At 41.9% G+C, this 25,844-nt stretch overlaps 1 protein-coding gene and 1 long non-coding RNA gene across 3 annotated transcripts in view; one reads left to right on the plus strand and one right to left on the minus strand.

Annotated features, from left to right (window-relative positions):
• Positions 1-4,874: 4,874 nt before the first annotated feature.
• Positions 4,875-11,522, minus strand: LOC148685047 (uncharacterized). The gene is made up of 3 exons (XR_015951045.1): positions 11,109-11,522; positions 9,506-9,563; positions 4,875-5,959 (listed from the first exon to the last, which is right to left on the minus strand). It is a non-coding gene; the product is annotated as an uncharacterized LOC148685047 (long non-coding RNA).
• A 31-nt stretch (positions 11,523-11,553) lies between these two features.
• Positions 11,554-25,844, plus strand: part of FAF1 (Fas associated factor 1) — a 176,685-nt gene continuing 162,394 nt past the window's right edge. The window contains exons 1-2 of one of the 2 annotated variants that reach the window (XM_035122849.3): positions 11,554-12,050; positions 22,989-23,057. In XM_035122849.3, coding sequence (XP_034978740.1) covers positions 12,006-12,050; positions 22,989-23,057 — 114 coding nt within the window. In that variant the 5' untranslated portion in view covers positions 11,554-12,005. The remainder of the gene's footprint in view (positions 12,051-22,988; positions 23,058-25,844) is intronic. The other variant, XM_088674070.1, reaches the window with a different exon arrangement.

Here is a 25,844-nt window from a genome sequence, read left to right on the forward strand (position 1 = left end):
CTTCGGTAGTTATGTCAAATTTATTGTGCTTGGTTGGCTGCTGCAAGAGCCATTGGATTGCGTCGTAAACCTGGAAGCTCAAAGAGCCAAACTAGCATTTGTATTTGGCCTTTAAGACTTGTGTTTCGGGTGCATTTTATAGGTTTTAGGTCTAGGCTTTGATTTAAGATTGACTAAATAAACCAGGGGAAAATATTGTCAATTTGATTATTTGCGCAAACTTTTTAAAACCATCATCCTTCCTGTGAAGCAAAATATAATAGTAATAATCAGAATTGAATGTACTTTTAGGGACCAGTTAAGGAGAGCTGCTGCTGGGAAGGTGTGGGAGTGGGAAGCAGTGGTTTTTGCCTCTTGATTCCCTAGCAAATTATTTGGGGATAGATTATACCTGAACTAAGCTGTGTGTACAGGAAATGGTTTGTATAGCAAAACTGGTGAGCCACTATCTTCCTGGGATCAGACAGCATTACATCTCTTTCTCGGTGGTGGTGGTGTGATGTTGTTGGGGAAAGTGCCTGAGGCATGCTGTCACATATGGTGTACATCTTGCACCAGTTTCGCTTCCTCCTCCCCATCTTTACTCTAGTGGGCTTATCTCTTTCAATTCACATTATAGTGGGGCAGACCTCTCTGGTAGCACTCTGAGGTCTATTAGTTATTTGTAGTCATGTTTTATAATGAAAACAACATTATCATTGATTTTAGCAACATTTTTCATATTTAATTTTTTTTTTGGGGGGGGGAAGATGCTGAACTTCTCATAACTAGTGATCCAAACATTTTTTTGTTTTTGTTTTTTTGTCTTCACTCCAGTTCAGGTTCATAAGACGGTTCCAATTATGGTTCAAGTTTGGTTCTCATTAGAATAAAAATACCATCATTCTGTTTCGACTTTTCATGTAGTTCAACTCCCTGTAGAAATGTGGAATATGCCCACATAGAAACTTAATGTACTCTTAAGGCTTATTCACACAGGCAACTATATTACTCAATAACATCACAGCTGAACATGTGAACTGCTTCTATTGAGTCTAAAGTAAAAGCAGATGTTCCATAGTAGTCTTGCCACACATGCAAGACATCATTGAGTTTTGCAGTCACTGACTGATACAAATGGGAACTCACTATTCATTTGGTACTTTACTGTGTGGGAAATAGTACCTGAGAGAAAACAAGGTATGGCGTACTTTGGGGTTTCTGCGCTGACATAAATTAATTTCCTAGTGTGGACTGAGTTACTGCTGCATGGCCAGAGATTACTGATGCTTGCTTGCTGTGCAGATAGCAGGAAGGGTGAATATGGAGAATGCCATGTAGCTTATAGGAATCAGGTGTGCTGGATGAGTCCCTGCCACTCAATGTGGTCATGGCCTTATAACTGTGCTCTTACATGCTCTTTGATCTCTTTATGATGTTGCTTCCCTGAAAGCAATGGGATAGGTGAGTGTGATTTGTCTGGCCTGCTATTGCACTTGTGATGGGGACAAGGAGGTATGGCATAGGAAGGCAGAGAAGTGTGGTTCAGAGAAGGGGCGTTAGTTACATGAAGACAATCACTCCTTATGGTCTGCCCTCCAGCTAGTAGAATTTGGAGATACACACAATCAACCTCTCCCCCTGGTCTGGTGGTGCTATTACTGAAAGCCAGGTTGGTCCAAAATAAGTAATAAATCATCCACAGTTGAGGGGGTGAACCTGGCATGTTTTACTGACACCTGGGTGAATAAACTGGGGAGGTATTTTAAGTGCAGCACCAGGCCAGTGAGATGGGAGCAGGGAGTTGTCATCCATAAATATTCCATTGCTCTGTGATTCAGGATTGTTCCTGGTGTTGGGTCTGACAGACAGAGTAGGGATGTTGCTGATGTATCGCCCCTCTGCACAGCCCTGCTGACTGGAGGAGGTTGTCTCAGAAGTGTATTGTAAATTCCTTTAATGCTAGGATTAGGAGAGTCTGCTTATTACTTTCATTGTACAATTGTCCTTCAAGGTAGATCAGTTGTGTGTTGGCAGGCAGGGTGAAAAGCTATTGGTTCCAAAGACACTCTGAGATAAAGCACCACCGGGAGGTGATTGCTCTTGATGCAGTCTCCCACTTGAAAGGTTTCAACCTGGTTTATCAGAGCAGAGGAGCCTAACATGTAGTTGATCATGCTACTTCCTCTCCTGGAAACGAACGTGAACTCCCCAAGCCAGTCACCTGGTAATGAACCATTCAGGATCACTCTGTTGAAACGTACACACAACTCGGCAAGGCAAACTCCGGCATCATTTATACGGGTGTCTTCGGAATGTTGCATGCCAGAGAGAAGCTCGGGCAGGTGATCCTTGGTGTCAAAACCCAGCTCTCTTGCAAGCTCAAATTTGTCTTTACCCACTCTTGTGTTGAAATTGGCTGCAATTAGCAGATCGATGTTGGGGAATTTGGTCTCCAGTTTTTCCAAAAATGATGTGAATTGGTTCCAATAGCCCATCAATGTATGCTTGTTGGGGCAAGGGGGGATATATACGTTGATTATAATTAGAACCCAGTTTGAAGATCTCAATAAGAATGCCTGGGTAATGTTGTCACATGGTTGGAGGGAAATGATTTAAAGATTAGGCTGCTGTGTGCAAAGAAGGGTTAGTCCTGCCCAAGATGTTGGATTTATGGACTGGGGGGGGGGAGTACAAATTGAATCCCTCCAAGTTTATTCCATTGTGAGCCCAGATTTATTGTAATACGATGTCAAAAGACTTGGTAAAACAAATGACTTCAGGGTCATTTACCTTTTTCCTCCAGCTTGCTATGTTCCAGGAGAGGATCTTAATCGCCTGGTCCCCGGAGTTACTTGATTGTCAAAATAGGCACTACTGTTGCCCTTGCCTCTTGGACCGTCCCTTGGAGTCAACTTCCTAGCCTTATGATTGCAGAACCTGGCTCCTGCCCAATCAGTGTTATTTGCAGAGGAAGGCTGACACGAGCTCCATTTATTTTTTGGCTTAGAGAAGTTAGCTGAAACTTTGTGGGTGGGTGGATCTAGGGAATGGTAAATGCTTCATTATGGAGCCACATAGAGCCATTGGCCCTTAAGGAGATGGTGGTGTGTCCTCTTCTCAATAAGACCTCTCTGGACTCAGAAATATTGGACAGCTATTGCTCAGTCATCAAAACCCACTTTGGGGGCAAGTTGCTTGAGGGGGGTGGTGATCCAATTGTCAGCATGCTTGGAGGATGTGGATTAACTGGACCCGTTTTAATCTGGTTTCAAGCTAGTATAGGGCACTGGAATTCCCTTGGTCTTGCTGATTGGTGAACTTTGTCAGAAGAGGGAAGTGCAAACTTATTTATTCCCTCTGATCTCTAAGTGGATTTTGATATTGTTGATCATCAAGTGGCTCCAGAGTTTGGGAACTGGGGGGAACTGTTATAATGATTCCTCCAAGTCCATTTTCAGAAAGCAGCAATGAAGGACCATTGCTTGCAGCCTTGAAAGCTAACTTGTGGTGTTTCCCGGGGTCAATCTTGTCCTCCATACTCTTTAATGTCTATACAAACCCCATTAACAGATATCATATGGCTGCCACCTGTATGCTAATGATACCCAGCTCTATCTCTCCATTCCATCTGAATGCGGAGAGGCAGCACAGGTGCTTAACTATTGCCTAGAGGCGGTAATAGGCTGAATGTGGACCAATAAATTGAAACTGAATCTAGACAAGTCAAAGGCACTATGCATTGCCGGTTCTAAAGTCTGGGAGACAGCCAGTTCTGGATGAGGTTGCACTCTGGAAGAAACAGGCGCAAAGCTTGTGTGTGGGGGGGGTGTACTTATTGTCACCTGAGGCCTATGTGGCTAGCAGTGCCTATTTCCAATTCTGGCTGGTTCCCTGTCTATGGCTCTTCCTGGGTAGGGATAGCTTGGCCACAGTAATCCATGTTCTGATAACTTATAGATTGCACCATTACAATCACTTTATGTGGGGCTGCCCTTGAAGATAGTTTGGAAGCTGGAGCAAGTGCAGAATGCAGCGGGAAAGCTGTTGGTGAATGTCTCTGCCTGGATACATATTATGCTGGTCTTGAAAGCTTTGGACCAGTTGCCAATTTGCTACTGGATCCAATTCAAGGTATTAACATTGGCATATAAAGCCCTAATGACTAGGGCCCCAAATATCTGAAATAATGCCTCCCCTCACATAAACCTGATTAGGTATTAAGAACAGCAGGGGCTATTGTGTTGGTATTGCCACCCCCATCTGTGGTTTGAGGAGCAGAGGTCCTCAAGAGATCCTTCTCTCTGGTAGCCCCCAGGTTGTAGAATGACCTCTCCTCTGAGTGGCATCTTACATCTTCACTGTATGCTTTTTAATGATTCATCAAGATGCACCTCTTTACCCAGCTTTTTGGTTGCATGGATGTCTTCTCATCTCCTGCTTTGTTGTGCACTACTATCCGATGCTGCAGTTTGTTTTTGTTATCTTGTCACTTTATAGATTATCATTTGCATTTGCATTTGTGTTGCATTTATTTTAAATGTGGCATTTTTGTAACCTGCCCTGGGACTATTTGGTGAAGAGCGGGCTATAGGTAATAATACGTAATGTTTATGTATATGTATATGCATGTATATGTATATGTATATGGATGTATATGTGCACATATATGTATATGCACACTGCATCAAATACCAGCATTAAAACTACAAGTAGTAGTTTTCTTTTTGCTGTACAATCTTAAACATTATTTCTTAGCCTTCTGACATTCCACTGTGAACTTACCTCCTAGTAAAAGTCTATAGTCTTACTGACTGACCAATCCTTTGCATGTTTATTTGGAAATAAGCCACAGTCAGTTCATTGGGACTTACCTCTGGATAAATGTGCACAGGTCAAGCTGTTAACACATAAATGTTTATTCACTGACATGACTTCACCTTTTGACCACCACAACCACTGCTAAACATTTATTGAGCACCTTGATCTGGTAGGCAATTCCTAGCTGCTAGGGATTGTACTAAAACACATAAATAATATGAGTCTTGCACAGAAGACATACAGTGGTTGTGGAGAACATGTGGTCATAGAATCATGCAAATGCAGAGTTGGAAGGGACCTAGAGAGGATCTATACAGGGATCATGTCCATGACCTTGGCTTTATCAGTACAGTATCATGCTCTAACAAACGGAGCCATCTAGATGTAGATAGGGACACAGGTGGTGCTGTGGTCTAAACCACTGAGCCTCTTGGGCTTGCTGATTGGAAGGTTAGTAGTTTGAATCCACGCGATGGGATGAGCTCCTGTTGCTCTGTCCCAGCTTCTGCCAACATAACAGTTCAAAAGCATACCAGTGTGGTTTCCGTGCACTCCGGCTTCCGTCACGGTGTTCCGTTGCACCAGAAGTGGTTTAGTCATGCTGGCCACATGATCCAGAAAGCTGTCAATGGACAAACATTGGCTCCCTCAGCCTGAGAAGTGAGATGGTTGGCGCAACCCCATAGTCGCCTTTGACTGGACTTAACCTTTACCTTTACACCTTAGTTGAACTCCAACTCCCAGTAACCCCAGGCAGCATAGCCAATGGTCAGGGATGATGGGAGATGTAGTCCAACAACATCTGGAGTGCTGGTGATTCTATCTCTGATTTACATGATTTGTCCTGGGGTTCATCATGGCACCATAGGGGTGGGATGAGGCCATTAAGCAGAGTAACGTGGATGTTATGAAGATAATCATTATTAATTTTCTTCTTATTCTTCCTCTTCTTTTCCACAACAACTTATTGGGAGAGATGGTTGCAGGTCTTTGCTAGACTTGGGTACTATGAACCTTGAATTCTTCTTTTTCTTCTTGAGTGGGGGATTTACTGTTCCATCTCAGACACCAAAATAACTTTGGTCAGCCCTGGGTGAGAGGTCAGGGACTGGCATTGAATAATGAAGATTAAGATGAAAACATCCTCTTCACACGCATTCTGATGGGTAAATAAAATTTTATCCTTTATTTTCTGGAAAATCATTATTTTTTATTGAATGAAACTCCATTTCTATTTACAATAAAATAAAACTGCATATGATTTACCCATTATGCATTCACCACATTTCAGTTCTTATGGAACCATTTCAGTCATTCATGTCTTAGAATGGTTATAAGCTTTCTTTCAGTGTTGCCCATAGGAACTGAAAAAGACTAATTCTCAACCTCAGCTGATGTCTGTGGATGATATTGCAACATTGTTGACAATGCAACTATTTTAAAGGCTGACAGGAATGGAATGGCTTTCACCCAATTCTCAAAACTTGCTTTTCAACTTTAAAAAAATAAATAAAAAAAATTGTTTTAAATAGCCACTTTGTAATAACATCTGGGTGGACTTGTTTGCAGCAAAGTATATATACCCTGTTTGGCACAAAACTACAGGTTGTGCATATCATGGAATGTGTTTAAAGCCAAACCCTGATGGAGGACACTACAAATATGTAGAAGACTCTGAGCAAGAGCTGTATCATCTGTCAGTTCTAATAAAAGTTACCAAAAGCCTGTAACAGCAACTTATATCAAAAATTACCACTGTCCTTCAATTATCCTTTTTCTTTTTGAAATTAGATCCTAAAGGACCTTCTTATTCTCTTACTTACGTTCTGGTCCCTTTTTGTGAAAAAACAAAACAAATTGCTGAGCATATACTGTATACATAACTGGTTTAATCTTGTACCCATTTACTTTGGAGCAAGCCCTATTAAGCTCAGTGGAACTTAATTCTGAGTAGCCACGAACAGGATTGCACTGTTAACCTTGAATTGCCTTCTCTGTTTTTACTTTTCAGCTCTGTCATATGCCTCTGCTATTCAGCAGGAAGCATATGGATTCTGGATGGGTTTGTATACATCTCTTGATAAAAGCATCAAGAAGTCATTAAAATGCCAAACACAAATCTAAACCTCTTGCAGCATTTTGTCATTTTTGCAACAGTCGGAATCAGCTAGTGTCTGTTTGTTATTTTACCTTGGGGGCTTTTGTGTCACCATAGATTACATAGAAGATTGACCAAGGCAGCCAGGATTAATGATACCGTACTAGCTATAGAAGCAGACTTGTTATAATTTTCCATCTGCTTCCTAACATAAGCCCCACCCCCGTATTTAAAAACATGGGAGACCCAAAGATTAATAATTTTTCAAGAAAAAAAACTTACGTAGGTTACTGTAGCAGAGAACCTCTTTAGAGCATTTTCACATGTGAGGCTAACTAGCACATGGAAACTCTCCCGCTATTTCCACCTTGTGTGAATTATGTTGATGCAGGACAGAGAACAGAAGAGAAATGAAAGGTATGCTCCTGCCCAGGGTGGTCCAACATGCAGCCCTGAGGCATTTTTGGTGGCCCTTGGTAACATATGAAAGCCCCACCCCCCTCATGCTGCCTTCCCAAAGCTGGGTGATTGAGGTGGTGGGCTTTGGGAAGGAAGCGTGAGGGCTCTGACAGGGTCCCAGAGTCCCTCCACCTCCTTCCCAAAGCCCTGTTTGTGCTTTCTCAGCTTTGGGAATTAGGTGGGAGGGCCCTAGGACCCTGCTAGAGCCTTGTGCTTCCTTCCCAAAGCCTGGCACCTTGCTTAGACAGTTTTGGGAAGGCAGTTTGAGGGGGGGGGCATCAACTTTTGGCCTTGCTCCCCCTTGTGCAACAAGACAGTGAGCAGCCTGCAGCTTCTGTGCCAAAGTACTCTTGTGGCCCAGTTGGTATGAAAAGTTGGGTCAGGCTGCTCTAGCCAATGAAGGTTTAATAGACACATTATTGACAGATTTAAGAACAAGGCTATTTATAGCACGATCTTATACATTTCTACTCTGAAGTAAGCCCCACTGAGTTTAATGGGTGTTTCTCCCAGGTAAATGAGCATAGGTTTGTCCTTAATTAAGATCACTACAGACTATTTGAGCAACAGGCATATCATACATACATATCTTTTTAGGTGAGTTCCACTAAAAGGAAGAGTCTTAGTTCAGTGATAAGAGTATCTGCTTTGCATGGAGAAAACCCAGGTTCAGTCTCTGGCATTTATCCAGATAGGATGGGGAATTTGAAGTTCTGGAGAGTGGAGACAATACTGAACTAAATGAAGCAATGTCTTGGTATAAGGCAACTTCTGATGTTCCTAAGTGTTCCAAGAGGTAGGTTTTTCTTTATCAATTCCTATCATCACCATCTCCTTTTGTCTTCCTCCTCTACAAATAAGTTTTGTTTATCTAAGACAAATTCATAGATCATCATGTCAGCTGAAGGTATGAATCAGTATAGCTACCACTGACATTTCACCTTTAATTATTTGTAGATCCAAACAGATGATTCAAACATTTCACCACCCCCACAAAGGCTGTGAAAATATTTATGAGAGGTGCGGCCATAATATCTGTATGCCACTTATCGTGTCATTCAGCCCAATTGTGTGGAGAACAACCATTCGAGCACTACAAATTCCTGGAGGTAGCTGTGCTGGCATAAAGCAATTCCACACAACTGGGTGGCAAATAACTCAATTGTGTGTAGAATTATTTTTCATTGCCTCAACATGGCCCTGAGGGGATTTCTGTATCTTTAATAGCAGCATAGCAGGAAAAGTCACAGCAGGTAGGGCTTTTCTAATCACCCTGCTGAAGTGATACGAAAAATTACACCAGGTGAAATGTTCACTTCAGTGTGAATCTAAAGTTACAGAAATTTTATGTAGCTGGGAGTTCTAACTACTTGCTTTACCTGGGCAACATACACTGCAGTGGGAGATCCTGTTATCACTCTCTGTGCCTATACATGCCCCTATGCTTGAACCTCATGTCTGTGGCAATCTGAAGCAGAGCAGACAGATAAATTACAGTGGAACATAGGAAAATGCCTTATATTGCACCGGACAATTGGTCCATTCTAGCTCAATATTGACTATGCTGATTGGCAATGGTTCTACAGGGTTTCAGGGAGGGATCTCTCCCAGCCCTGCCTGAAGATTCTGGGGATTGAATGTGGGACCTTTTGCACGCAAGGCCCTATTGGTGCTGCTGCTACTGGGTGTTGCCCAGTTGGTGTTGACCTGTTACAGGGCCTTCTCAGTGGTGGTTCTCTATTTCTGGAATGCCCTCCCTAGTGAGGTGTGGCTGTCCCGCTTCATTAACTTTCAGGAGGAATTTGAAAACATTCCTGTTTTCCCTGGCATTTGATGGCCTAAAGTTTCTGTTTCTGCCAGTCTTGAAACTATTGCTGGGAAAGTATGTGACTGTTATAAGGTTTTCAAAAAACATGTTGCTATTGTATTTTTAATTGTATTGTTTTTTCACTGATGTTTGATGCCCTGGACTCCTTTGAGAGGAAAGGCAGGATATAAATTTAATAACTAACTCAAAAAGCATGTACTCCTTCACTGAAATATGACCCTTTCCATGGTACTGCAATCTTACACAGAAGCAAATCCCATCGAGTTCAATGGGAGTTGGTCCCAGAAAAGTGTGTTTGTGCCCAAACCTGTCTTACTCACAGGAAAGTGTGTGCATCTGATATCTCATATTTGCTTCTTCCCCTAGGACTCCAAATGTCTAGATAAATTATCAGAAAGAGATACATTATTTAGATGTCAAGCAAACCAAGAACAAAGATTTTCCTGTTTGCTCTGGTAATTCTTTCCTTAATCCTAGTTATATCTTAACAGTGCATACATGAATATAATAGCCATGTAAACAAAACATGGAGACTGTGACTTTGTTATGTCTGACAGGTTCAGCTCGCTAGGCAGGTAAATCCAGGTCTCACTGAAAGCTGTCAGGAAATAGATGTGAAATAATAAGTTGCTTTCATCACCATCCAAAAGGTGAGCTGTTGTTTAGCATTGAAAATAAAGGAGCAACAATTGGAAAATGGCTAGTATAATCTGAATTAGTGTATAAACTGGCATACTCATGCATACATGTCCCACTTTTTCAGTGAGGCAAACTAGCAAAATTCACCACTTGGAAAAGCTCTGCTGGATGGCTACTTGCAGATGCACTGATGGCAGAGAAGTAAGCTCTGAAGTAGGCATGATGGTGTAGTCTCATTACAAATATAAAAGCCAAAGGCCTGATGAAAATACTGGTAAAATAAAAGCCAAAGGCCTGATGAAAAAGGTATGTTTTTGCCTGGTACCTAAAGATATGTAATGATGGTGCCAGGCAGTGCTTCTCCCCCCTAAAAACATGTTTGGGGTACTCTCATTTTCCTACTCATATTGAAATACTGCCCCTCAATGAGGCCAAACTCATATTCACAAAATGTTTAGGGGTATGTGTCCCCCTGCTTCCCCCCAGAAAAAAAAAAGCACTGATGCCAGGCAATCATTGGGGAGAGCATTCCACAAGTGGAGAGCCACCACTGAAAAGGCCTGTTCTCATGTTGCAGCCTTCTAGACCTTGTGTGGAAGGGACACATGAAGGGCCTCAGATTCATTGCAGTTTGTATTAGTGCTTTATAATCACTGCATGGTAATCTTGTAGATTTCTCAATATTAATTTAGATCTGACACTCATTCTATAATATGCAATGCATGTTGATCCATCCATAAGATACAGATGGGTGTGGCTATCCACCCCTGCAGGAAGACACCAAGAGATCGGTGTGGCTAGAATGATGTTTGGTAGCGATTGGTACAGCTACATTCAGAATGAATTTCCACTGCCAGCAGTATAAAACACACATGTTCAGCTTGAGTTGCCACCTTTTTTCAGGAATGGAATGTTGCTCCTTTATAAGCTACACAACATGCAAAAATTCAACAGGCAAAGTTCCCATCAGCTTGCATTGCCAGGGAAAAGCATCACCTACACAATTCAGGTCCACTATGCAGGCTAGGCACAGAAACTCTGTATCAAAACGAAGTGGCAATCCTTACACCTTCTAGTTAAGACGAGGCCTCTGAAGCCACCCTGACATCAACAATTTATAAAGCGCTCTCTACACATTTAACGAAAAGAACAAAACGCCCCCTCGTTCCCAAAAGCTGCAGCCTTTCCTACTTGGAAATAATCCCCACTGAATTTTACTTAGAAGTCGTACTAGCTTCTGGAATAATGGTGCTCCTTGGGAACAGGATTGCAGCCTTTACTTACTTCCTAGAAACACGCATATGCTTGGTTTGTTGGGAGTTTCTGTTGCATTTCCGGATATAGAGCCTTCGTCGTTCTCTCTGCTGGAGAAGGCCTACACTACAGTAACCCCGTGGCACAGGACACGCAGCACGTGAATTTACGACAGCTCCTCTGAAAGCGCACTACAATACCCTCCTCTCCTGTGCCTGCAGTTCCACCAGCAGCAGCTCTTTGCCGAGGGCACCTTTGCAGCTCCTCCACCGCCCCCTTCCTTTCTGCAAGGAAGCAAAGAAGGAGGAGGAAGAGGCAGCGGAGGGAGAAATCAGCCCCCCCCCCCCCGCGCCAGCCTTTCCTTTCTTTCCCTGCACCATTTTAGGCCAGTTCCTCGGTGCAGAGCCAAGGGCGCCCCCGGTACAATCTGCCCTGCTGCTCCTTGCAAAGCTCATTCTGCCGCTCCTTACACAACCCGTCCCTGGCCTCCCCGCCCCCTCCCGGCCCGGCCACTTGCGAGCATTTGACAGAAGGACGAGTCACGTGGCGGCCGGAAAGCGTCTCTTTGCGACCTCAATGACAGGCAAAATGTGCGACAGCCGCTTGCAAGGCAGGGAGGAAGCTGCTCTGGAGTCTCCTCTCCTTTTTTAAAGGCAGGGCTGGCTGCTTCCTTGCACCCTTCAGGTCCGGAGTCTCTCTTCCCCGAACTCCCCAGTAGCCGGGACAGTGGATTTTGGGAGAGGGGAGATACTTGGGGAGAGGCTCTGAGGGGTTTGGCTGAGTTTGGAGTTTTAGATGAGCTCTTAGCCTCCCTTTCTCTCTCGTCCCCCCCACCCCCCCCCGCCCCAGCCCCAACTCCCTGGAACCCAGTTCTCGCCAGCAGCAACCTGCAGGTTCAGATAGGAGGAGGGGACACTACCGGCTGCAATGGCGTCCAACATGGATAGAGAAATGATACTGGCTGATTTTCAGGTAAATTTTCAAATTCCACCACATCCACCACTGCCATATTCTCGCTCTTCTTTTTCTAAAAAAATATTTTTAAAATGGTTCCTTTTCTCCCTGTTTCTCTTGCTTTCCGTGCTTTTGTGGGGAGATTTTAGCTCTGGAAACGTGAGCCCTGCTCTCGAACAGCAGTGGGATAACAAGGAACAACAACAGCAACAACACTCTGGTGGCTGTTTATCCATTGTATCCAGTTTTCAGTAATTCAAGGGGAATAAATAAGACGAATAAAGCTCCTCCACTTATAAACAAGGCATTTATCTCTGTGCTTCACAAAGAAAAAATCCACCTCAGATAATATGCATATGTCTTTGTTTTGTCTTTATTTATTTTTTAGGTTTGTATCCTGATCTCCCCGATTCATTCTGACCATCCCTGTGAGCTTTTAATAATAAATTGCAATGGGCAGGGACTAAGATGCTTTCATTATAAGGGGCCTGCCAGGGGCCCATACCTGTTTCACTCATGGATATGAGAGGAAATATGTTAAAGAAGGGGGTAGGGGTGGAAAAGACATCTGGAATGAGAAAATCCACTGATTCCCTTTCCACTAAAATTGATTTTCAAAACATTCCGTTTCAAAGAGATACGTAGTACTTCTGTAAGAGCTTGACTTCATCTATTGTGTGTAGTTTTTTGATATTCGTCCTTTATTCGTCCCCTATTTCAGTTAATAGGGGAGTTTCCTTACCAACTTCGTGTCTGAGGAAATTTCCTAACATGAACTTGTTCTGAGGATACAGTCCAAATCTGAAACATGTACTTTGTTGTACATATTTTTATAGTATAATTAGGAAAAAACAGTGCTCTCTTGTACCATCCTTGTTCATAGGTACTGGAATCTTATGTATGTATAGTGTGTATGTATCTGTATAACATTTAAAGATATACATAGTACTCATAGTTCTAGGGGCTTATCTTTATTTCTAGGTTAAGGCTAAAACCCAGTATCTTACTCAAAGTGTACCTTAAATAATTTTCTAAAAAATGTTTTCACTTCTGTCATTCTGCATATGAATGCATGCTTTTAAAAACAATAATCAAGGTATATTTAATTTTCTTTTTTCATAGAAAGTTAAATGGGTACATGTTTAGTAGTAATACTACATATTACTATATGTAGTATGGTATATGTATACAATTTATATGTATATAAATTGTAAAATGAACATAGAATTTTATGATTGACATCCTAGTTCCAAACACTAGCATGATTATCATCAGTGAGACTTTCAAAGAACACATAAGTATGTGTGCAAGGCTGCTGTTCTGGGCACCCTTACTTGTTGTACATAAGTCCCATGGAACTCACTTCAAAGTGAACCTGCAATGAATTTGGCTAATTAGGAACAGTAGCCAACTTACGATGGCCAGACACAAATGTATACTTCAACATTTTAATAAAAAACTCAATGGAAATTGCTTTTTTTGTTGGATCTTAAGAAACCATTATTACATTAATAGAAAACTTACCTTTTTATAACACTAATGACATTTGAGGTCAGTTTTAATATTTACAACACATTAAATGTACTGTTAAGATCTCATTCCAGAGGATCAGAAAGTTGTTAATTATGTTTGGAAATCTTCAGAAACTCACTGAGCTTGTTGATATTGCCTGTTGTACCTGAGCAGGGAAGTTCTGATCTTGTTGTACCAACTTGGGTCTGAGCTTTTGATTGAAGTCCATATTTACTGTATTTTAAACTTTTATTATATTTTATTAAACATGCATTTTCATGTCTGCTTGTAGAGATGTTGTACAATTGCAGAGAATGTCTGCAAGGAATTAAATACTCTGAATGAATGTGTTGACAGCTGTAAACCTTATAAATAGACAGAAAAACCTACCTATATTTAATCTTAGTCTTTGAGCTGGTAAAAATGTGGCATTGTTTGGCAAGCTGCAATCCTCCTCCACATATGCAGTACATTGTATTTTTGGATCAGGGTTTAACTAATGTGCCCCAAGCTAGTGTAGGAAGTTCAAAACTTCTTCCCCCTGCTGCAGCTCTGATTTTGTCAGGTATTTAAATGTGATTTAAGAACAACAATGATGAACTCAGAATTGTCTTAATTATAGTTCTGTAGGTTTATAACTTTCGGAGGTCCCTAATTTAATAACAATTTATCATATAGGGTTGTTTCATAATGATTTATTCATTTTAGGCTTTATTAATCCTTTAAATCACTGTTTTGTGTAATATTGTTGCAGATATATTTTACTAGTTCTCAGGACTTATTTGGAGAGCTAGGTAATAATTCTCATTTTTACTGATTGCAAATCTAAGGATTAATGACTTCCCCAAGGTCACCTGCACTTCAGTCATAATAACCCTTACTTAGGTGTAAACTCCATTGACTTCCAAGTATGTGTAACTAGGACTGAAGCCTCCTTCAATCACCCTATGCATAGGTACCTATGAATAATTCCCAATTAATTCAGTAGGATTTGCACCTGCGTTCTGCAGGTGACCTAAAGTGGGATGTGAATCTAGGTCTTCCAAGTCCTGGTACACTACTTTGCAAGTTGACCACATCAGAGTTTGATCTTATTCTTTGGATATTATTTTAATATGTGTTTTTAGATGGATTACTACATTTGTACATATTTAAATTGGGATTTGAGTGCTTTGGTTCTACAGCTTCTAGGATTAACACATGACTTTTTTGTCATGCATTATAAAAAAACTCAGGATTCCCATATCTCTTGTTGACTGAACAAAGAATGTGCTGAGTTAATGTTGTGACTTCTACAGCACTCGTTTGTAAATAGTGGGGACAATCGAAATGCTTTCTTGCTGTTTCTGTTTCATGTCCTTTGTTTAAACAGCTATTTTCACAGTGCAGACCTATACATGTCTACTCATAAGTAATCCCCATTGAGTTCAATGGGAGTTACTCCAAGGTAAGTGTGTAATAGGCTCTGTCTGATAATAGCAGATTGTCTTGTTAGTATTTTTTGTACTACAATAGGTCTTATTAGTAGGATAATTCTTTAAATATATATACTATACTATCTCAGCTATGCATAAACCTCTAATAATTTAGGTGAGGAGGTGTCTTTCCCCACCAGCGTACAGCTAATATGATTTTTTTTTTAAAAAAATAGACAAATATTTGTTTTTCCTGAATTATCAGTGAAATTGTGCTAATTGCAGTATACAGGCATTAATTCTAAACTTGTCCTCTAAAACATGATTTTCTTCTGTTTCTGCTAGTCTAGGATAGTCTAGGAACTATTTCTAAGCTCAAATAATAGAACGTTGCTATATCGCTAATGGTTTGTGCTTTCAACATTTCCATTTTGCTTATTTGCAGCATGGCAAAAGTTACTTTAGGGTGCAGAAACTTACATCTCTGACTCTGGTACTTAAAGTTGTACTTTGAATAAAACTTAAACAATTTGTTCATAAATGTCCAGCACACATCACAATTTTACCATATGATTACATGCACTTTATTCTCACCTACTTGAGAGTAAGTCACATTGAACTCATTGTGACTTAATTCTGAGTAGGCATGCCTAGGATTGCACTGTCAAGATTCTAAATCTGATAAGACAGTTCTGAATATAGTTCATTCCCCCATCCCATTCCGTTGCATTGACTTTAATGAATGAGATTTACACACACATTTAACATTTCCACTGACATCAGTTGGATGTAAAAGTGGTTTGCTTTGGTTGGTTCATGTTCTTTATATCTATAAGATTGCTATGGGATTTAGCTTTTGTTAGAGATGTGATTTCCAAAGGGTTTCTACTTAATAATTCACCCCTGTAACTGGCAGATCAGGGAGCTTGGAAAAAGTAGGATCTTGGCCAGCTTTCTTATGGGTAGCAGGCATAGGTTCCTAGTTTGCTCATGTTTTGGTTCTGCCCAGTGCCTTTTTTTTCTTAAAAAATGCTTAGGGGTACAGTACTCTCATTTTGACTCAAGAAAATCACAATTTTGTAGTTCAAATTGGGAAAAATAAATACAGTAAATGGACAAAAGTACAAAGATTCACAAAATGTTTAGGGGTATGTGTCCCCCTGCGTCCCCCCAGAACAAAAGCACTGGTTCTGCTCAACTGTGCGGTTTGCATTGGGCTGGTCACCCAAGCACATGACCCATGTGATCTAAACAGCAGGTTGGAATGACCACCAATGTAATAGCTTCGCTGCAGTTGCTATCCAGTTGGGAGTTGTGTTAGTGCAAGATCATCCTGTGCCCCATGTTTCTGCTTAAACTGTACAAGATACTTTGTAATTCCCCATTTGGCTACCTGCCATGTTGGAAATTAAACACACAGGTGGATTTTCTCCCACTTGCTGCCATGTTCTTTCAATTTCATTGCTTTTCTTGACGTGGGGAATGATCCATTAAGAGATAGTCCTGCAAAAGGGTACAGTAAATCAGTAACAAGTCATTTTCACAGTGAGTGCCAAACATTATTTGTAATTCAATGACACTTTGACACTAACTCTCCACAGTTTATTTTCTGTATGAGCTAAATTCTCTAATAATTCTCTAATAATATTTCTCTAATACTTAATCTTGCCTAAATATTGTTACTGTAAAACAGGAGTTAGCCAGCCTTAATGTTGTGTTCTCCTATGGGCTACCTCTGAAGGGCTCTGTGCAAGTGGTGTGTGGTGCCAGAGGCAAAGGTGGGCAAAACAGGAGATGTGACTTTTACTGTTGTATGGTAAGCTATATTCTAGCCATGCAAAAGTCAGAGGCTTCTGTACACACCATCCAGGCAAGAAAGAGGCATTATAGTTCAAGGACACATTCTGGCCTTGTAAAAGCATTCAAAGATGTGTGTGGAGAAGGGCCCAGAGATAGCTGTAACTTGCCTTGGAGAGAGGGGATATCGCTTAGGGATATCGCTTAGGGAGAGGCACGTGTTCAATGGAGATTCCCAAGAGAAGACAGGATATAAAGGCCCAGAGGTTTCCCACCCTTGATGTAAAGGAACATTGGTCTACTTCAAACAAGTAAAACCTGCTGGATCATCCCAGTAGCCCATGCTGCTCTCATAGTGGCCAACCATAGTGGCCTTCAAGTAGGATCTGAGCACAAGAGCAGTCTCCCCTCCTGTTGTCTCCAGCAATTGGTATTCGGAAGCATTGCTGCCTCCAGTTGTGGAGGCAGAGCATAACCCCCATGGCTGGTAGTCATTGATAGCTTTCTCCTCAAATTTGTCCAGTTGTATTTTAAAGCCATCAAAGTTGGTGGCCTTCATTGCCTCCTGTGGTACAGAGTCCCATAGCTTAACTTTATGCTGCTTTAAGAAGTAAAGCAGGTACATGAATGTCTGCCCTATGTCCACAAGTGTGTTCTGTGATATGTTGGTAGCTTTGTTGTCATCCCATGTAAAAATCATTTGATGATTCTTGTCTTAGGTAATTGTTTTCTGTGGTGTTGGTAAGCACCAGATCTGTTTTTGCTTTTTAAAAATTGTGTTATATGTACCACTGTAAGCTTTAAGTTGAAAGTTTTTTTTTTGGGGGGGGGGAGGTTCTTGAACAGGATCTATTTTCATTCTGCTGGATCTGACTGTTTACCCAAAGATGTGTACATATGTCTACCTGGGAGTGGCACAGAGGAGGGGATCTGAAATCTGCTTACAGGCCCCAAAAGTCTAGTGGCCCCTTATATCAATAGATTGTACATTGCCTCCTTCCCTAACTGTAGCCCTCTTCTTTAGATGGTCAGAATGAACATGTGATGGGGCCCTTATGCATGAATAGGCTAGCTCCACTTAGATGCTGATGTGTGCATTAGCCCTGCTCTCTGGGCAACACATGATCACCATTAGTCTGAGAGCAGGGGGCTACATGCATGCATTCCTGTGTGTAGAGCCAGCTTCAGATTGATCCCAGTCACATGTCATATGGGGGGGCATGTCCAATGCATGTGCACTAAGGAAGGAGTTAGAACAGGCATCCCCAAATTGCGGCCCTCCAGATGTTTTGGCCTACAACTCCCATGATCCCTAGCTAAAAGGACCAGTGGTCGGGGAAGGTGGGAATTGTAGTCCAAAACATCTGGAGGGCCGAAGTTTGGGGATGCCTAAGTTAGAATATGTCGTGTTGTGAATTAATTCTGTAGCTTAGGCACACCTACTGAAAAGGGCCTCTTTCTTGTCCCCATTTGTTGCAGTTACATGGGCAAAGGTTTAGTGAAGGATGCCTCAGCTGAGTTTAGACATTGAGCAATCTCCTAGAGGCAAAGGCTGTTCTTTAAATTTGTTTGTTCCAGGCTCTTCAGGGTTTCAGAGGGCACTTGACTACCACCGCATTAAAAATGGTGGCAGTGGTGTGTTGTGTATGTTTCATGCACCGCTCCAACTAGGGTGGCTATTTGCAAGTTGCCCCCAAAAGGAAAAAGAATAAGGAACACTTGATGAGTAGCTTTAAGGCTCCTTCTCTGCTTCCTGATGGTTCTTTATCTTTAAACCAGATTAGGACCAGCCAGCCCTTTGACTAGAGGACCCCTTCAAATAGAGGACAGTCCTCTGTAAAGTAGGCCATCCTAGAGCCAATAATATTATATGCATGTTTGAATAAACTAAAAAATCAGGGAGAGAACAAAGCTGTTGTTTCTGGCTGAGCCCTAAAGCTTCCTTGCTAAATTACAGCAAATGTGATGGTATGCCTATTCCCATACCACATGTAATTTATTGTACGGTAGTAGATGCTTGTCTACAGAAGTTCAGGCCACAATCAGTGTTGGTTTAGGAGAAAACCAGTTCAAAGATAGGTATTTAGGGCAATAGTTCACCAAAGCAGAAGTTTAGCTGGAAGCTTCCTTCTCCACTTTTATTATCATTATTTATTGACAGTGTTGACACAATTAGCTGTGACTTTAGGAAAAATGCAGAGGTTCCCTTCCCTTTGTATGGGATTTAATGACTCTGCAGGAGCAGTTGATGAATTGTTATTATTGTGAAAAGAATGCTGCCCGCTGCAATGGCACCTTGCATTCCTCTCAACCTGTTACATGCCATACCTTCACATCTTGTAAAGGGGCACTTTGGTTGTCTTCTCATGGTACATCACAACCTTTGAAAATTTCCTTCCAAACTGAAAACCATGTGACAATACTAACTTAGTGGCATTTCTGTCACCCAAATAGGACTGGAGAGTATTCCTGTAAACCAGACTATGCTTGATGCAGTTCTGCCTATATTCCATGTGACAAATTTTATGCGACATTATTGTGCTACACAGCATGAGCATAGGTTGCTGAGAAAGTGGCTGAAGCTACTTTAAAAAATACTAACATGTTAAGTAAGGGTACTGTGCTTGAAAAGAACCCATTTCTCCAGCCCCTTCCATTTATGGGGAGTATTGCTCCCTTAAATCATTCATTAAGAATTAATCACTAATCAGATACTATATTCTATGGGAAGAGCAGGTTGAATGAAAAGCTGACTCCAGTCTTCTTCCTCTACGTTGCCCAGGTTAAGTGGGATGTCAAAACACCAAGAATCACTTAATGCAGTATTTCAAAACTTTTTTTTAATGTTCTTTTTATTCATTTTCATTTTAAAAGAAAAATAAATCTTGCATTGATCCATAACATACAAAAGTAGCATTCCTTTCATATATTTACCTAAATAATATTCCATATTAAATCCCCACTACAGTGGTACTTCTAGTTACGAACTTAATTCATTCCAGAGGTCTGTTCTTAACCTGAAACTGTTCTTAACTAGAGGCGTGCTTTCACTCTTGCTGCCGCTGCGCAGTTGGCATGTGATTTTCGTTCTCATCCTGGGGCAAAGTTCTCAACTCGTAACTCTTCCAGGTTAGCGGAGTTTGTAACCTGAAGCGTTTGTAACCTGAGGCATCTGTAACTCGAAGTACCACTGTACTCAGGAAGCTGTACCCTCTTGCATGCTTTCAACAGAAACAACACAGCACATTAGGAATACAGTGTTATAAAGAAAAGTGCTTTCAGTCTGAAACGGGAAGGGCAAGATTTGATTATCTCACCTAAGGTGCATTATATTAAGGGATGCGGGTGGCACTGTGGGTTAAACCACAGAGCTTAGGGCTTGCCGATCAGAAGGTTGGCGGTTCGAATCCCTGCGACGGGGTGAGCTCCCGTTGCTCGGTCCCAGCTCCTGCCAACCTAGCAATTCGAAAGCACGTCAAAGTGCAAGTAGATAAATAGGTACTGCTACAGTGGGAAGGTAAACAGCATTTCCTTGTGCTGCTCTGATTCGCTGTACTCCGGCTCCCTCGGCCAGTAAAGCGAGATGAGCGGCACAACCCCAGAGTCGGTCATAACTGGACCTAATGGTCAGGGGTCCCTTTACCTTTTTAATGCATTATATTATAGTGCAGTCCAAATCCCAGATATGCACAAATGAGTGAGTTTGGGCTGAGCTGGGGTGACTGCCTCATCCCAGCTCAGCCAGAGATATGCCAGTGTTAAGTCACTCAGTGTGGCTGAGCTGGGGTTATACTGGCTCAGCCAGCGGATCTTAAACTGGTGGAACGCCTCAAAAAGGGGTGTGGTATGGCAGGACAGAGTAAGGGGAGACATCTTTTAGCTCAGTCTTGTGACCTGGCAACCTATTGGAACTCAGGGTGGTATAAGTCAAACTCTATTTTAAAGGCTTGTTTTCCATCTGTTAGACTTGGGTTAGCTCAGCTGGAAGTAGCAGTGCTGCTGCTGAACCGAGTTTGAAATAGGGGTATTTTATGCCATCTTAATTTAAACTGGTGTACGTTCCAATAGCTTCCTGCACTTAGGATTGTTCTGTTAGCCTCACTCCATCACAGAGATGTATTTTTTGTCTGCTGAGAAGGTTTAATGGCATGGAAACTTCAGCTACTGCCCTCAGTCCCCAAATACCACAGGTAGGTTAGTCTGCTCTTGCTCCTGACACACTGGAGGGCTGCTCTACACTGTCTTAATGTTTTCCTTTTTTGACATCTAGAGCTGATGCTTGAACTTGCCTATTGAATTTTGCACTGGTAAAAGACCTATTATGATTGTAGCGGCATCTCAAAGAGCAAATTTGTGATACAATAGTAGTGCGAACACAGCCTCAAATAGAAGCTTTCAGAGGTATAGCTGTAGGATTCTTTTTAATGAAGCAACTGGTTTGAATACATTTAAGAGTGCCCCCTGAAGAACAGACACACTAATTCAAAGCAATTCTGCTTCTTTATAAAATATTTTCCCTTGTTCTTACAAAGGGGATGTGCATATGGAGAGCATCAGTTCAGCACGGTGCTTGGTTTTTATTTAATCAGCTTCTGCTTCTTATTTTCTAATGGAAAAGTTGCAGTTGGGAGTTATGAGAATTCCATTGCAAACAGCAATATAAATACCAAGTATAAGCAGCACTCTTAAATACGGTTTCATGAAGATTCGTTGTTAATGAAGAGCGACTGAAGGGTAATGAACATCTGTTTCTTTGCCAACACACTTCTGAATGCTATTCAGTAAAAGAAATGCAAGTTGTTGCTGGAAAGAGTTATTTAAAAAATATAATGCATTTACAAATGCTGGAGGAGCAGGTGGTTGGGAAGTGCAATGGCCGCCTTTTGTTCTAACTATATTCAGGCTTTAATCCTGTGCACACATACATGAGAGAAAGCCCCATTGAATGCAGTGGAACTTACTTCTGAGTAAGCATTCATATAATTCAGGCTTCCTCAACCCCGACCCTCCAGATGTTTTTGGCCTACAACTCCCATGATCCCTAGCTAGCAAGACCAGTGGTCAGGATGCTGGGAATTGTAGTCTCAAAACATCTGGAGGGCCGAGGTTGAGGAAGCCTGATATAATTGCTCTGTCAGTGTAATTTGAAATTTTCTTCCCATGTTTTTCTTTCAGATAAGGAGAGTGACCCAGTTAATTATGCTTTATGGGCTTCATAAATGCACATAACAAGTCAGAGGAAACATGGGAAAATGTTGGAGAAAACTTAATCCTATGTCCTCTTCTCCCATCCAGGAAGCCCTGTTCTTTCAGTATAGTTCTCCTAAGAGTGATGGAAAGAACAGATATTTTCTGTTTGTTTCTTGATAATGATTTTTTAAATTGTATCCACTTGTAATTTTTTTGGCCTCTTTGAATGCCTAATGTAGAAAGATGGGGTATAAATCTAACAAATGAATGCTGGAGATTATTTTAGTTGCAGATGCCAAGATTTGCCTTTTGTGGAGGGAGGGGGATTCTTTACCCTCCACCGTAACTTATTGTGTAGTAATATTTGCTTCCTGGGAGCTTCCTGATCTTAGACAAGCCCGCCATAGGAAAGATGTATCCTGGTTGCTAGGGGAAAAGAGAGGACAAACTAAAGAGATCCCAAAGACTAGAAAATGAGACGTAAACAGGAAAAGTGCACTAAAGGGGGGGGGACAGCAAGTGTTTAGGGTCCCAGGGATTCCCAGGGAGAGCTAGTGTGGTATAGTGGTTAGGAGCGGCAGACTCGTAATCTGGTGAACCAGGTTCGCATCCCCGCTCCTCCACATACAGCTGCTGGGTGACCTTGGGCTAGTCACACTTCTTTGAAGTCTCTTAGCCTCACTCACCTCATAGAGTGTTTGTTGTGGGGAAGGAAGGGAAAGGAGAATGTTAGCTGCTTTGAGACTCCTTCAGGTAGTGATAAAGTGGGATATAAAATCAAAACTCCTCCTCCTCTTCTTCTTCCTGTTGCCTGGTGTCCAAACAGTTCACTTATCAGTCACAGCTCTGACTTCATTCATTGGCTGAAAACAGTGATAAGTTGGAGCAGCAAGGCTGGCTTATTTCATAGAAATTGCAAGTCTTTCATGGGTGTCATAGTGGTTGCAGTTGCTGAGTTGGTGAACCCTGTCTTATTTTAATTGTTAAAGAATTAATACTTGAGAGATTTCTTCAGCTGAACCCTTTTATTTTTTCATTTTAGGCATGTACTGGTATAGAAAATATTGATGAAGCTATCACCTTACTTGAACAAAACAACTGGGATTTAGTGGTAAGTACTATTTTTTACTGGTCATATAGGAAAAAAGAGAGCCAGAACAAAACTTGTTAGCAATCAGCTGTTAATTTCATGATCACCATGCATCTGTCCAGTAGTGGATAGTGCAGTGGGTTTATGCTGCTTACCTGACCTCCTTCTGACTGAGTTGCTGCTGTAAACTGGGTCAGAGAGGGGAGGTTTGAGGTGTGGATGGTGCAAACATGCTAGTGGAATCAATGTGATTTTGTGGCTGGCGTGTTTGGTCCACGTCAGCTTCACCATTACCTTGCCCCTCCCCCTCTGTGGACATCAGTATGGCTTACTAATTTTGATGCTGTGCTTCTCATAGTAAACCACGAGTAGTGTTTATTTAGTTTTGATCAGGTATTGAATGACACCATGCTTTCATACTAGTCTGAGTACCGACACTCCACAGCTTAACCAAGTGCGGTATGGAATCTGTTTGGCGATCCTTACAATATGCAGACCCCCCAGGTCCTTAAGCAAAGTTTCTAGAATGGCCGAGGTTATTATTGAACAGATTAATGTTAACACCAGGTTCTTCAGGCATATAGTGAAGGATGCTTTGCTTGGCAAATGCAGGAGTAAAAAAGCAAGCATTTTGAGAGGGTCAGTAAACACCTGTTTGCTATGGCATTTGAAGTTCCTGCATTTTTTTTTGAAAATTCCATACCAAAACGTCTCAGAGCTAGGTTACCTTGCCAATAAAGGGAAGGCATTTTTATGGGTTAGTGTAAGGTTAAAAAAATAAGAAACAGGGAGTGGGTATAACACATCACACATTACAATGGCGTCATAAAGGTGAAAAGGCCCAGCTGGTCTGTATTAGGATCTGTATTCTTTAAACTTTCATTGAGAAACTGGAAATAAAGCAAAACATACACATGCACAGTAGAAATATATGAAATTAAAGAGAGAAGGATTGACTCCAGACAGCTGATTTTGGTTTCTGTTGAAAAGAATACAAGAAATCCTTAACTCCTATGCATTTCAGTGGGAAGTAAGTTCAGTTAGCTCTGTGCTGGATCCAAGCTAAGGGCAGTATCCAACAAAGTAGATCTGGGTTTCAAGGGTTTCCGTTTACATAATAGGACTTCCCTCCCTCTCCTCTTGTTGTGCCCCCTGTAAATTGCTGCATCAGGTATTTAATTTTTCCTTTCAAGAACACTGATTTTGTGACCTACTTTTGTTATATTTTCGCCACAATAGAATTAGGATGTAGCAACTTGCTCAGTGTTCCTCAGACTGTGTGATGGGACCACCAGAGGGGCTCAACACTACAGCCTGCCCAATGCCGCCTGACTTGAACATCCTGCTCCCAACTGTTACACCATGAGCAGTGTATAGGTACACGTGGGAGCAGGAGTTGGTTAGAGAGCAGTCCTATAGCATGCAAAGTTGGAAAGGAGCCAGGAGAGAGGAAATGGACAGCAGAGATCACAACAGCTATCTGAGTGTGAGGAAGGAAAATGAGGATGGGGATGGAGACGGTCAGACTGAGGGTGAGGAGAAGAAGATTCATCCAGGGGTGCTGCTATGCCATTTGGCCTTTCTCTTTCATACTCCCACACCCCAGGCCTCCCCCTGACTCAAGAGGTCTCTCCTGGTTGACTGAAGGTGATAGTTTCTTCCTCCCCCTTAGAAGAAAAACCTGGCGTTGAGGAACTGCCAGAATCTGGATTGTCAGTGTGTGCAGCTGCATGCCAATGTAGGGTGGGTGAGTAGGAGAGAGAAAGTGGCACTAAATAAAGATGGCAGTAGATCGAGGGGTTGAGGAAGGAAAGAAGTGGACATTTTCCTTTCAAAAAAGGAACCCATGGAGGACCCATGGAAGAAAAGCAGAAAGAGATAATTAAAAAAACCCAAACACCAGCTGGAAATTGAGAGGAAGAAGGGATGTTGTTAAAGGAAGAAGAGATTGAGTGGGCAGATTGGAGTATGGATGAAATAACTTGTACCCTCTCCACTCCTTCTAAACTGTCTGTCCATGTATGAAAGGAGAAGGGAAGATGAAGTGAGAGGAAATGGTAAAAAATGATTGGAGAGATGTATGTGGTGGCGAGAATAGAAAATAAATACAGTGGTACCCCGGTTTGCGAACGCAATCTGTTCCGCGGAGGCGTTTGCTCGCGGAGGCGTTTGCTCGGCGAATTTGGCGTGTGCGCGAAGCACTGATAGAGCGCTTCTGCGCACGCGCTGCGCAGACTGCTTCTGCGCATGCGCGAGCTGCCCAGATTGCTTCTGCGCATCTGACGCCGTGGAACCCGGATGTAAACACTTCCAGGTCTGAGGCGTTTGTAAATGGAGGTGTTCATAAACGGAGGTAGGCGTAAACCGAGGTTCCACTGTAGCCATTTCTAGGTAGATCCTAGGTAGATTTCTAGGTAGATCCTCTGAATAGGTAGGTTGAGTCATGATAATTTCAGAGCTAATTCCAGAACCTGAGGAAAGCTCTACTATGGAACTCAAGAGTTCCAAGGAAATTGCTATGGGAAAGTTTTTAATTTCCAAAGAGGGTTTAAGTATCAGTAAAAAAAATAGCACTAGGCAGCTGTTCGTGCCAAACTCCACCTCCATCTGCCACCATTTTGTGGCTGTCTTTGCCCCTGCACTGCCATTTTGTGACTAGTGGGCTTCAGTTATTCTCAGTCTTCTCAAATGTGCCCTGGAGTTTGAGAACCCCTGATGTAGTTCTTCATTTCACCCTAGTATTTCAGATGTGTGCTTCTTGGCTTTGTTATTCTCAGTTTGAAAAGTACTAGACACTGAATTTGAACG

This window comes from Zootoca vivipara, chromosome 7, assembly GCF_965207765.1.
Source record: "Zootoca vivipara chromosome 7, rZooViv2.hap1.1, whole genome shotgun sequence".
In the NCBI taxonomy this organism is placed as follows: Eukaryota; Metazoa; Chordata; class Lepidosauria; order Squamata; family Lacertidae; genus Zootoca; species Zootoca vivipara.